The sequence below is a fragment of the Cyprinus carpio genome, chromosome B8 (genome assembly GCF_018340385.1).
Source record: "Cyprinus carpio isolate SPL01 chromosome B8, ASM1834038v1, whole genome shotgun sequence".
NCBI lineage: Eukaryota > Metazoa > Chordata > Actinopteri > Cypriniformes > Cyprinidae > Cyprinus > Cyprinus carpio.
In genome coordinates, this window is record NC_056604.1 from 8,841,465 (window position 1) to 8,855,638 (window position 14,174).

The 14,174-nt window shown below is 40.5% G+C and overlaps 1 protein-coding gene across 10 annotated transcripts in view; it reads left to right on the forward strand.

Annotated features, from left to right (window-relative positions):
* Nucleotides 1-14,174, forward strand: part of LOC122138228 (ELAV-like protein 4) — a 78,616-nt gene that overhangs the window by 19,489 nt on the left and 44,953 nt on the right. For 7 of the 10 annotated variants that reach the window (XM_042729547.1, XM_042729542.1, XM_042729544.1 and 4 more), the window contains one exon: nt 13,356-13,442. The exons of the other annotated variants lie outside the window; for them this stretch is intronic. In XM_042729547.1, coding sequence (XP_042585481.1) covers nt 13,356-13,442 — 87 coding nt within the window. The remainder of the gene's footprint in view (nt 1-13,355; nt 13,443-14,174) is intronic. 10 annotated transcript variants of the gene reach the window in all.

Genomic DNA, 14,174 nt, shown 5'->3' on the forward strand with positions numbered 1-14,174 from the left:
CTCCCTTTCTTTTGTGTGAGCGAGGTAGAAACATAGTTTTTGCAAGGCAGAAAAAACATTGGGGCAGTGAGGGGGCTTGTCAACGATGCTTATAGTGAGAGAGGAAATAAGGTGTGGGAGGGAGGGAGGAAGTTAAGGGGAAAGAGCGTCCACATAGGCCTATACATTTCTCCTCCTCCTCCGCAGTGCTGACGTCCCAGCTACATGCGCTCCTAACGGCCATTACACAGAACTATGGCCACGTAGACACAGCCTCTCCTCTTCTTTCACCTCGCATCCTATCCTCCCTACCTCTACTTCACCTCTATCCTTCCTCATAATTTCACTCCCTCCTCCAAGCAGCCTCACTACTCTGCTTTAGGGCTTTCTCCTTTGTTGTCCGACTCCAAGGTTGCATATCAATGCTAATAAGGATAAAGCTGGACTGAATATTAAAAAGGGGTGGATGAGGGCGCAGGTGGACAACCGAGAGAGAAAGAGAGAGCGGGAGACGAGCTGCCGAGATGCTGAAATCTGGGCAGCAGGGGTGGGAAAAGTGCCCTGGGATGTGTGATGGCTGGGTGGAAGAGTTTGCACCCCTCTTCATACAGCATGACTACACATGACAGCTGAGTGTCAAAGTGGGCCACTTGATTTTTCTGAGAGTTAAAGTAGAGGCTCAGGTTGCCCCCCTCTGGCCGTGAAGACTCTGGGGCTTTGCAAGCGTGTGACACCACTGCATCCATCCCTCATGGTTCCCGCTGCAGGAGAACAGCAGCATCCATCTGACCGACTGCCTCAGAGTGCTTTTGCAACAAGCCTTCAGACGGTGGCGCCGTAGAGCTTCCACCTGAGTATTAAACATGGTTCATTGTGCAGGTTTCAGTTTCAGTATTTCAGGCACAAGGTACTTTCAGTATTGCTTTTCAATATAAAGGAATATTAGTTCTGTTTTTGAAACTTTTTATCTAGATTAGAAGATATTCATTTGAAGATGCTTGGACTGAATAGCTATTTAGTTTTTTTGACGCAAGAAAAAGTCAGTAAAAATTGACAGTTGGGTCCAAGAACAAATATTTCTTTAAAGTGCCCCTATTATGCCATTTTTATGGTTCCGCATTTTATGGTGTCAGAAACCTTATGCCAGTTTCAAAAGTTCTGTATTTTGAACGCTCTATAGAAAACAAAAACATCTATTATTTATCATACAGTACTTACAGGTTGTGATTCAGTGGAGCAGCTGGCCAAAATAAACATGATACTGTAACTCCCCTCTGCAAGAGAAGTAGTAAAGCAGTAAAATGACATGTTTGTGGGGGGTCAAGTTTGAAGACGGCCAATGCAGAACATAGGCGCACATTATGCAAATGTGTGGATTCGAATTACTAACGCCTCGTCTAGGCTGTACAGGGTCGATTCTTTATTTTGGGAGACAATAACTTTATTTTTCGTGCACTTTCAGCTTTGCAACTTTGCAGATCGTTAACATTCACATAAAGCTAAATTACATACTGCATGGAAGGCAATATTGGAAATGGCATAAGAGGGGCACTTTAATATTCAAGGAATCAGAGGATGTGCCAATGATAAATGTATTATAATAGCAGTAAATGGACTCCTCTGCTCATGAAGACACAACAAATGACTGACATTAGATCAGATAACCTGGGATACATGAAATACAGCCATTGAAGGGAAGCTAGACATGACAGGCAATGCTAAGATGTCTGTTTCTACAATCATAGATAGAAAAACCACACAAAATTGGATTCACTTCTCATCCACTGGATTTAGCATACTACATTAAAGATTAAAGGACAACAGAATAGCCGTGAGTCTTGTATATATCTGCTAAATAACATAATTGGCAAGTGTAGCCTTTGCGGTATAGTTTTATAATTAGAATCCATGCCAGATGCCATTTTTAAGCGTTTATGCTCTCGCCGCTATTTCGACATGGCATCGTTAAAAGAGTAAACAGCACTCTGTAATCTATTTGCTATGCTCTTCATTCCGATTTGAAAAAGTATCCTAATACTTAATCGTTTTCAACGGCTCTGACAGATTTAGAACACAAATGTAACCTCTGAATGTAATTACTGAATGAGTCTCACTCTGCCAACTGATTAGAGAAGATGCCTTGAGAGTTACTGAGGTAACTGAACATCCAGCTCTAGGGAGGATAGAGCGCACTGACAGGTGAAGTCAGAATGCGCTTATTAGACAAGTCTCACATTCAGACTTAAATAACTCAGAGAAGATTTCAGTAGCTAATGTGAGCTTTCATCACATTCCATATTTGTGATCACATCACTTCTGGGAGAATTTTACCCTTAGTGTTCAAATGAGAAGCGAGTAAATCTACGAAGAAAACCTTAGAAATTGTGCTTGTAAATTTTGAGCTTCAATTAAAATTGATCTGTGAGATGTTCAGATAAAAACTGCCCATAGGAAAGAGATATCGCAAATGAGATCTCTTTAACATCTCAGTTGTTTCCTGCAGAAGGCAAATGAGAAAAGTCTCTTGCTTCTCAAAAATGGCTTAGGAGAAAAGTGTTTCAAAAGACAGATAGCAAAGTATGCAAAATGTTCCAATATTAAATTACTGATGCTATATTATTAGCATTAACTTCATAGCTCTTACTATAATTCAATAATTGTTATTAATGACAACATTTGTGTCTTTTTTTTTTTTGTTCCAAATCATTTTGAGCAGAAATATCTAAAAATATACTGATGAATGAAACATAACCAAATTATCCAATATGTCTTCTGACATTTGAAAGAGCATCACCTGAAATAAAAACTTGGTGGAAATCCAATGCCCTTTACGTTAAAAAAGATCTTATCTAATGTATTAATAAGGTTTAGGTAAGATTGAACAATGTGCTATGAATAATAATCTGATATAATCTCAATAATATCCTTTCGCAAAGAGGCCTTTTATTATGTCAAAGCTAAATATACATGAATAGCAACAAAATGTTCAGGTTTAAATTTTAATAGGCGTCCACAGTGATTTCTCAGTTTGATTCATCCTCATTTCCATTGCAAAAGGCTGAGCAGAGAGCAAGAAGGAGAGAGGGAGAGAGCAGGCTTCACAAGCGCAAGCATAATAATTCCTCTGGCGCAAATTCAAAGTGCCACGCACAGACAGACGAAAATCAGACGAATATACACAGCACACACAACCTGCTTACCAACACAACACACCACTTGTCCTGGCACACTGACAGATGCCTCTCCAGATACATATTGCAAATATATATAAAATAATATGTTCACCAGAGGCTCGATCACAAACAGTGATTGTTGGTTAGAGTTGATCACAAGATATAACAGAGAAAGGTAAAAGAAGCGCATTACCGCCCATTTCTTTCAAGCTGGCTCTTATCCCCTATCATTCTAGCTTCCGACCTCCCTCATCCTCCATCCCACTTCCTTTGTTTCATTCCTTCTCCTGGCTCCCCCTCCCTCTCTCTTACTCTCTGCCTGTGTGTTTTGGTATTCATACAGACATTCGGATTTGAGTGGCAGGCTCTCTCGAGACTGTGCACAAACTGCATATTTCTCTGATCTACATTTTGCACCCCAGGAAAAGACATCAGCAGCAGGCGAGTCTTTGCTCGCACTATTGCAAACACAGTCGCGTTTTCACTCCTGCCCATTAGCCAATTAACTGACCTGCCTCCCGTAATGCTAAAGGATATCTCAAGGTCATTCGCATTACGGTGGCTCGCCTCACACAATCACACAGAAATCTAAACCTCTAAAACCTTTACAACCCATAGGTTTGTAGCTAAAACGACTGATGCGTTAAAAAAAAAAAAAAATGCAGATTGTGGCGTAATAATGGTTGGTATGGCATTCAAAAGAGCACACTTGAGGAGAGATTTTATTTGTGCTCGTTTCCCGTGGGTAAAAAGGGGATACAATGAGAAGAAATAAGATGAGAAAAGGGGACATGGGTATAAATGTCAAAGATAGTTGCGCTCTCTGAATATCAGTGCCCGGTGGTCAAAGGTCACAACAGAGTAGGGTTATGGAGCACACCAGGCACGGCAGCTTCTGCAACAAACCCTGACTGAGAAAGGGCAAACGGGGTGGCCCGCAAAAACCATCTTCCCCACAACAGTAACCATAGATACCACTGTTGGCATTTCATGAAGGGATTGTGTCGCGTGAAATCTTGCCCCTGTAGATCGGCTCGGGTTGTGGATATTGTTATCTCACTGTCAAGAGGAGTTAGGCTGATTAGAGGTGAGAGCAGACCTTTAGCAGAAGTTGCTGTCTTGTCCGGGAGCAAATGTCTTCCCTTACACAAACACACCCTGCTTTTTTTCCCTCCAAGAAGCCAGGCATTTATTCCATTAGGTCTCCATCAACCTACAATCAGAAAGTCATGGTTAGTAAAACAATGTCAGACAAACACTGATAAATATTCCAAGCACGAACCAGAATGCAAAAAAGAAAAAAAAGAAAAGAAAAAGCAGTAGTCCCTGTACATTACGCACAGTCATCACTGAACTCTGATTCTAATGGATTCTATGAGGATAACCCTATATTTTTTAGTACATCTTTGGCTGCGTTTACACTTGACATTAACATGCAATCACCGTGATCCGATCAAGCAGATCGGATCATCAGTCAATCAGAACACGGCACGTTTACACTTGGCAACATCAGCTGACTTCTCTATCTGGATAACTGATCAGGGGTGCGTTTCCCAAAACCATAGTTGCTAACCTGTTAGCAACTTAGTTGGTTGGCAATGGGAAATTGCATTGCAACTATGGTTTTGGGAAACGCACCCCAGATCTGTCTTTCCCGCATAATATTTAAATAAGTCTGCAGACCTGAAGTGGTTTGTTTTCTGTTGAAAAGCATTTTCAGTCTTCAGGACATTTTACAAATCAAAGACAAGTGTAGAAATCTAACTAGTGCTCCACACGGGTGTTCTCCGTCTCTCTACGGACAGTTCACAAGAGAGGGGGCGGGGTTTTGTGTGACATCCACCTGCGAATGCAGACACGATAGCTGGATTGCATTTACATTACACTGAGATCCGATCACAATGCGTCCTCGACTACCTCTGGACCAGGACACGCTGATCGGATAACATTTCAATCAGAAGTGTGTTTAAACAATTTTCAGTGTGTATGTGGACAACATCCTGATACAGGTCACATGTTAATGCCAAGTGTAAACGCAGCCATAGATGAGCATAGATGGTACCCTGTAGGCATTTTCAATTACAGTGTACCCCAGCATTGGAAGATTAATGTGCTCTTTTGAATGCATGCCACATTTGCTGCTTTCGTTGATATTCTGCAGAGGTTTTGTCTAACCAGCTGCAATGGAACACATTAGGTCGCCCTTTCCCTCCTAATTCCATTCTTTATATCCCCACATCCAAAGAAATAAGGACATCCTGGAGACATGTTGACACAGCGTTTAGGTCATTACAGCTTTGTAAAACAAGATGACAGTAAAGTCTATCACTTCATTATAGTTGCAGAAGAGCAGGGAGAAGAAACGCCCTCTTGTAAATGACACCCATTCATCTACATTTTGGAGCATGCAGTATATGACTAGATTCTAGCCCTGACATATATGAAGAGGTTAACAGATTAAATTTCATTCACCTCTTTGTCTCTCATATTGAGATTGGTGCTATTTATTAGCTGCCTGTGCTAGTTAGTAATTCAGTCAATCTTCCATCAATTACCCAGGCGTTCTCTTATTAAAGCAGATGCTGTGGGGTTGCCGCTCTGTCTTGCAGCTACTTTCTTTTATGAGCTTGAGTGCAGAACTTAATCAATAACTAAACTGACTTCATGCATAGAGATGTTTCTCCACCAGCTGTGAGTTTTGGAGGGTTAAAGATAGGGATGTATCAGTGCAAATATTTTGGCCAATACACATATAATTTATTTGGATGATTTTATGCATAGGATGATAAATTTAGAGTTTTGTATGTTGTCTCAAAATAGGAGTGATCACAATACAGCTTTGTCTAACATTATAAATGCTTGAAATTTACCCATCAAAACATCATAATGTATAGTAGAAAAAAAAAAAAACTTTTTGATTCAAAATAAAATACCATATGTATATATACATTTAAAATAGAAATATACAAAATAAATTATTTTTGAAGCTACTAACAGATAATTCGAATCGGCAGGTAACACACTGAATTAATTATGAAATTTTGAAGTAGAAAGACTTAAATAGTATTTTCCCGTAAAATGTACTACAATAATTTATTTACAACCTGTATTTTACAGTGTTTTAGACATTTTTAAGTGCTATAGGATATATTTTATCCCATACTGCATGTCTGCTCATGTCCTGGATTTTTACTTTAAGTAATTTTGCCCCCCTCTAGCATTCAGTTTTTAAAAACACTAATAATTTAATAACACTGTTCAATGTAATCTTTAGTAAATCTTAAAATGGATATTTTCATACTGTACATTACACTGTTGTGATGCCTCGTTCACTTGTAGCATTGTAAATTAGTTTCTAGTGTTTATTTTTTAATATATTTTGAATAGTATACCATTTTAATACTAGTTTTAGTAATGGAGATTCGGCAGCTGTAAAATTAAACTTACCAGCTTTTTGTATCAGCCAGAATTACAATATCAGGGCATTTGTTTTTTTTAATATTTTTACCGAAACAGTCTAAACATTTTAAAGGGTTGGCTTTTTCATTTCCCTGTAGTTTTGTCAGACCGTGGTTCTTCCCTGTAGAATGAAAACAGGCAGAAATTAGGTGTATTGTTGGTGCAAAGAAAAGTCCAATGCGGGTGAAGAAAAAATGGTTTAAAACATGCAGAAGGTAAGGGAAAACAAAACACCACAGGGGAATGAGAAGAGAGATTGATGGAGGAATTGTGTGTTGTGTTGGAATGGAAATGGGGAAAATAAGAGATAATGTTTTGGAAAAGAGAGAGTGTGGAGAAAGGGACTTTGAGAAAGAGGCTGCAGGAAAATGAGGAGGCTGAGATTGGATTAACCAGAGCTCATGTGTGGTTTGTTAGAGTGAAAAATAGAGAGAGAAGGAAAGCTCAGTGTGTTTATGTGTGTTCAGAAGCCCACCTCATCCTCTCAGGAACTTGAGACTGCAGTTAGCTGCCTTACGTGCATGTCTTCCTTTCCTTATGCTCCCCTCACACACAAACACACACATCTACTTTCAGGCTATTTGTAAAGCTTTTAATGTTTCTCTATAATGAGCAAACATTGCATGACAAGCTTAAACAGAAGAAATAATTAAAAGACAAATATATGGTGCAAGGTCTTTAGCTGGGTTTCACTCTCCGCATAACAAAACACATTCATCCTCATTTTACCAGCTCTCCACACTCAATGCAATACTCACCAAGGGCTCCCAAGCGCAGCTTTAAAACTCATCTGTATAGCCTCAATGTGATTTTTAGTTGGTAAATCAGCTTGTTAGCCAGAGAGGTTCAGGAGTGCACAGTATGCATAGTTTCCAGGGCGCGGAGGAACGAGGCTGCTCTCTCTCTCTCTCTCTCTCTCCCTCTCTCTGCCTGGCGCAGGTGTGGCACTGTTCTGCCACCTGCCAGCTACCTACAGCCATGTCATCGCCCCACCTGGAGCTGACACAGCCTGCATACTGCATGAACAGAGTAAAAGATAACCACATAGACACACTTGCACAACTAGAGAGACAGGACACATATACACATAACCTTGACAGAGGTGATATCTGAGAAAAGACTGCATTTGCACAGTGTAGGACTGGGTAGAAAGACAAATATTCTATGATAGTACATAGTTATATGTGTGTGTATAAACCAAGCAATTTTATTAAATAATATATATATATAAAACACTTTCACAGATAGCATTTTATGAATGTAACTGTTCACATATTTCATATATAGTATTTAGGGGTCAGTTATATATTTTTTTCCAACAACAATAACTATATTGTGATATATATACCATTATGTGATTTAAAATTACTCATGCCTTGATGTAATACTTTGGTCATATCGCCCACTCCTAGTGTTGCTCAGAAATTTCCTCATGCAGACATGGCAAGGTCACCTTTATTGTAATACAGAAGTCCCCTGATGGTGGGAGGTACTAGTGCAATATCTATAATATATGTAGGGGTCAGATAGAGTGAGCGGAAGGGTATGTGAAAGAGAAAGAGCATGTGGGGGTGGGCAGTGTATCTCTGAGCCTGTCACTGACAATCAACTCGTGGTCCGAGGCTAGTTTACAGACAAGGATAACACATGCACACACCCAAAGAACTCCCCTGTCTCACTTTGATCATCACCTAGCACTAAAGTGTGTTTCGTAACACAGATCTGAGCGATTTTAAAGACAAATCTACCAAATACTCTCCCGTAAATTTTCTTTAATATGACACAAGAGCCTCAAGTCTGATAGTGAAGGCCTCTCCGCGTCACAAGCAGTGTTCGTGTCCACGGGAGATATCACAGAGATGGCCAGGGGCTGGACTATGTCAGTGGCACACCACTGGGTGTGTGTATGCGCGCAAAGCCAGGCCCAGCAGGCCGCTTACCCCATACTGCCTAAAGGAAACGAGTCCTGTGGGCCGTGCATGAGCAGGCAGAGGGCCAAACTCTCTCATATTTCCATCCGGACCCTGAGGATAGAACTGGTCACTGGAGCCACACAAATTTAAGTGTCATCCCTGAATCAAGATGCTCACCAATTTTCTGCTCGCCTTGGCAGTGAGCTGGGCCGCTACCAGCGGCTAACAGAGCCAGCGGCCCCGTGGCAGCATGGACTAGATTGTGGATTATGCAAAATGCAAATATGCAGTCGAGAAATTCAGCTCTATTTGACTTTTTTTTGTATTATTATGGCGCATTTGTTTGTTTTTTCATCTTTATCAGCATGTACCGCAGTTGTGTTACTTCATGAAAACATTCATTTTTGCATTGCAGTTCATCAGCACAGCATTGAAGGTTTTTTTTAGTTTTTTTTGTTGCCTTTTTTTATTTGAAAACTCTGCTGAACCCTCACCAACACATTAGCCGCACTGTCACGTTGGGCGCTAATTCGTCTCCACAGAAGATCTGCGAGAGAGGTTAATTTAAGGCCAAGGAGATCCCACGCACTGAGAGAAAATACAGCCATTCATCCAGAGAGAGAGGGGGGGACTGCAAAGGAGTGACGGGTGATAGAGAGAGTGAGAGAGAAAGAGAGTGGGGTCAGCTGATGAGGTCAACGTTGTGAGATTTGGGTGGGTAGAGTGGGTAGGGAGAGATGCAGGTGTTTCACCAGACCTGTAGCCCAAAGGAAAAACACGGCATGTGTTAGTGATGCTGCCGTCCCCCACATACACCCTCACATTTCTCTCCTCCTATCATCTTTCCAGTTCTTTTCATTTAATCTCCTCCTTTTCCTTTCGTTCTTTTCTTACAAGAGTTGTAGAATTCAGAACCAAAATTTTGTGCTTAACCTCAAATGCTTGCTGTGTCAATCTGTATTCATGTTTTTTTCATTATTTAAAATCTCTGATAATGGTTTCAAGCAATTAAACCCTCAGACAATCAGTCATCTCTCCATTATCCAGGCATTTAAGTAAGAAAATTGATTTTTTTTTTTTTATTAAATTATTTCAATTTGGACAATCTAAAAAAAGCTGGGTAGTATTTTTTTTAAAAGAGAAGACATGCTTTATTATACATGGTAGGCTATATCATCTGAAGCTAGGAAAATCACATATTAACATTATAAATGTATTTACAATCTGCTGACCTAAAATTGAACTGCTTAAAAATCCTAATTCTTTATTAACATAATACTGCTCAAGCATCATAAATTTGCAAATCCCTGTGATCATGGCTTTCGGCATTCGAGTGTTTATGTTTCTGCAGTGGCCTGTGTTCAACCTCACCTATTACTCCACAGACCTGTCATTACACAGTCACCCTGAGTCAACCCAGGAAACGAATCCCGCCTTTGAACGGCAAAAGGTCAGAGTAATTCCTCTGAGATATTCACGGGACTTTTAGATGGGAGCAAGGAACCCATCTCTGAGAAACAGACGCTAAGAAAGATCACGATGCATGGGCCAAATGAACAGCAGCCTTCATTACTGATCAAATGAGGCTCGCTCTAATGATGGGGTAATGTGATCAGGGTGTGGTCCTCTGCTATCCGCTGGACCAGGCCCATCACCATCCCCCAGGGGAGAAAGGCATAGAAATTATGGGAGAACTGCCTTGGAAGCTTCTATCGATCTGGCGTAACATAAAACCGGACTTCACCTAGAGAGGGAAGAAGAAAATGTGTCAAGCAAAAGTTAAATGAAAAATTTATTTTATACTGAGGCATTTATTATTCGAAGTCCCTCAGAGGAAGAATAAGAGGGAGAGAGAGGTACTCAATGAGAGAAGGGAGGGAGGGAGGGAGGAGAAGAAAAAATCCATTTGGTAAAGTAGATGCGGATCGATGGTGCCGGAGCGGAGCAGTCTTGGCGCATGCCGTCCCACATTACTGCCCTGATTGATCTGCCAGAGTGGCAGTCTGACCCGAGGGCTCTGGAGGAGGTGTCCCACTGAGGAGGGGAGCCCACGCAAAACACAGGGAGAGAAAAATAAAAATCAATACACACAGAGAACTTTACTGACCTGACGTTAAGATACAAGAAATGTATGAAGCTGCGTACCTGAATGGGTTCTGACAGCTCACATCCCCTCCAGCAGTTCAGTGCACAGGAGGGTTGGAGTCTCGGGCAAGTGCAGCAACCTCTGCGAACATTAAGAAGACTTGTACCCTCCAACCGGAGACTCTTTTAAGTACAAATTTGTTTATTTCTCAATCTGAGAATTTGTTTTTAGGGGATTTTGTCTAGGATTATTTACCAGGGTCATGCTGTTTCGTAAAAGGAGCTAAAAAATTATTGAAGGAAAACTTTATTCCCCGGCTACATCTACCTGAGAGGTATGAGTAAACAGAAAATGTAGTGGAAGAACAAGATGAAATTCTCCTTTCCTTGGCTTTGAACCCCATGAGTGCTTGTGGCAAAAACAGCAAGATCATACATTCACATATATATCTATCTATCTATCTATCTATCTATATATATATATATATATAGCCGCTGAGGGTGACCTCCATTTTGTGGCAGGCACTTTCAGTTTTAACAGCACCTCTGTGATGTCAATTATCCACCGCAAGTTTGTGTGATACAGGCTGTAGGTGCATGGAAATGATTGTGCAAGATGCTTCCAAGTCCAGTGTGGCTCCTGTTTGGGTTAATTACGAGTTGTTTGACCAATAATGTCAAACAACCATGGATAAGGTGGCTGATTTATTGACCATTACATGAGCAAAAAAGAAAAGCGTGGGAGACTTTTTTGATGTCAGAAGGTGAGGTGACATCTCTGTTTTATTTTTATTTATTTACTTATTTATTTTTGCCTTGGCTACTGTGGTTAAAGTTATGGCGGACTTATGCTGAGCTAAAACGAGATTCAGTTTTTCTTCAGGTTTTAAAACCCCCATGAAGTCGTTTGTCAGCTGCAGTTTTCTGATGTGTTAATGTATTAGCCTTAACAGAAAACAGGAATGTTTTATAACATGTTATATCATCAACATTATCAGTCCATTTTCCCTGAAGAGAAAGATATTTTTAAATGCGTATATCTGCTAAAAGTCATTTTGTCAATGTTTAGGAGAACATTAGCATATAGATGGCCTCAAAGCTAACATACATAGTAGACTAATACCACAAAACTCTCATTTGGATTTCATAGGGTATTTAATATTGGTAGATATTTTGTAGAAGAAAAAAGGCAGATTATCAGTGATCCTTTCTCATCAGTGTATTTGTGAGCATCTACATTTAGTGTGTGTGTTTCTGTTTATGTGTGTGACAGAGAGAGAAAGAGAGAGTCAAAAATTGAATCTAAGAAGTAAATATATCAAGGGAAATGCCTTCAGATAACTTACCTTTCATCCTACAAACTGCGCTTCTAGCACATCTGACAAATGATTTAAAGAAACAAGCATTAATTTAATTTACGTGTTTGCTGACATTGTTTAATTGCTATGAACAACAGCAGTTTGAGTAGTTTTATATTCTCAACAAAAGAAACGTAGAAAAAGAAGGAAATAAGACAGAGAGAAAGAGAACAAAAGGCTATTTCTCCATTGTTATGTATTCCATTTTTGATTCCTGTGAGCTTTGAGAAAAGGTCAGTGAAAACAGAAGATGAATTCATTTATAGTCTGTCCTCTTCCTTCTGTCACCCGCGGACATTGATCTGTCCTCTGTAACCAGAGTAACAGTGAGCACTTTTTAAACCTTACTTTGAATGATGCACCAAAATTCTGATGCATTATTTGGCTGTGTCATCCCGCTTCTTGTTTTTTGAACGATTCAGCATGTTGATCTAAAGCTCTGGACTGGTTCATGCAGATATGTTGTTTCATTAGAGAACAAATACACATCACGTTTAAGCTGAATGTACACTGATGTTTCATCACCAGAACAATAAAAGTGTTTTGTTACACCCTGCGGTCCTCACTAAAACTAAAACCAAGGTGGCACTTGAGATTAAAAAAATAAATAAAACCATCCCATGAGGCTCTTTTTTTAAATTACAGACCCATGCCCCAGATAACACTACACCAAGAGCTGTCAGCAATCCACCTGCCCACCCCATCCCTCTCTTCTCTCCCTCCTCCACTGACAGTAAATTTTTCGCTAGATCCCGACACCTGGGCACTTACCCAAACGTTTTAAAGATCTGCAGAGGACGCTGAGCCCCTCCCCCCAGCCCCCCTCCATCCCTTCCGAAGCAGAAGTGTCTCCTCCATCATGTATTGCTGGATGCCTCCTATTACACTCCTCCTCTATTCCATCCATCCAACAGAAAGGTCACGCTCAGAGTCTCCCTCTTTTCCTAAATTGGCTGTTTTCGCTGTTAGCTCCACGGCTCAAGCTGTGATTGCGGCAGCCTCGGTATTGGTCCTCTAAGGTCTTGTTTACGAAGCTGGATTTGTCGGAAAACCCATGATATTAAATCTACAGTCGGAGGCTTGCTGTTTTTCACCACTTGCAGTTTCTATATCCTACACAAATTTGTCTATGGCCTGGAGCGTGAAAAAATTGTTTAGTTTCGTCAGCAAATAGGCCATTCTATATTTCACCTGTTCTCCGCATGCCCCTATAGCACCCATTTCCATTAGAGCATATATAAAATCCAACTAAATTCAAACTATTGTGTTTTTTGAGTCCAAATCAAAGCCACCTGTGTGTTTTAGTGTGCCTGGAGACCGTCAGGAGTGTTTGTTTGGTATGGAGAAAATGGGCATGTTTGAATATTGACCCTGCCCCCCTCCCGTAGGGATCGACAGAGACTCAGTGGCGTCAGGCAGACCTGCCGCAGCTCCAGGGCTGGGCTGAGAAGGGACTGCTGACACAGCCAAAGATGGTAAGGAGACTGCTGCCCACTAACCGCCATTTTTAACCCCATTAATAGCCATATTGTTGCTATGAAGTTGTGCTATGAGAGGGAGGGTGTGTGCAGGGGTAGAGTGAAACAGGTGTAATAATATGTTTTAAATGAAAGTTATTATTAGTGTTATTACTGTAATTGTTATTAGGGGTGTTACCTGATAACATATTATGGATGGGAGTTGTATTGTCAATATGTATAAATGTATGTGCAACATTTCAATGTCTTGTGCTACTAGCAAAATACTGCATATATGCTTAAGGAATCACTTTACTATGTAAAAAAATATATACATTTTGTATTTGGATTGCAAGACAAAAATGTTTTCCTCTTATACTTGAACCTGAAGATCATTACCAGTGTTGTTTTCTCATAGATTTAGCCCTCACAGGACAACATAAATAAGAGTAGACATCTATAGGAGTGTAGGCTCCAGTAATAACTGGAGAGCATTACCAGTAAAAGCACACATCATAATAGAAGCCTGACATTTTATCATCTTAGCTAATAAGGCTATTAAAGTGCAGTGTTGAAATGGCAGGTATCAGCGACACACACTGACATGCATCTATCTGCAGTGCTGTGAACACACAAACACACACCTCTGGCTCTGCGTGACTCAGGGACATTGGACTGGTTGAACCTGTATTTTTATCCCCGTCTTGACATCCTCTAAGGCACTTATGTAAGACAGAGTGGCAGAGCTTC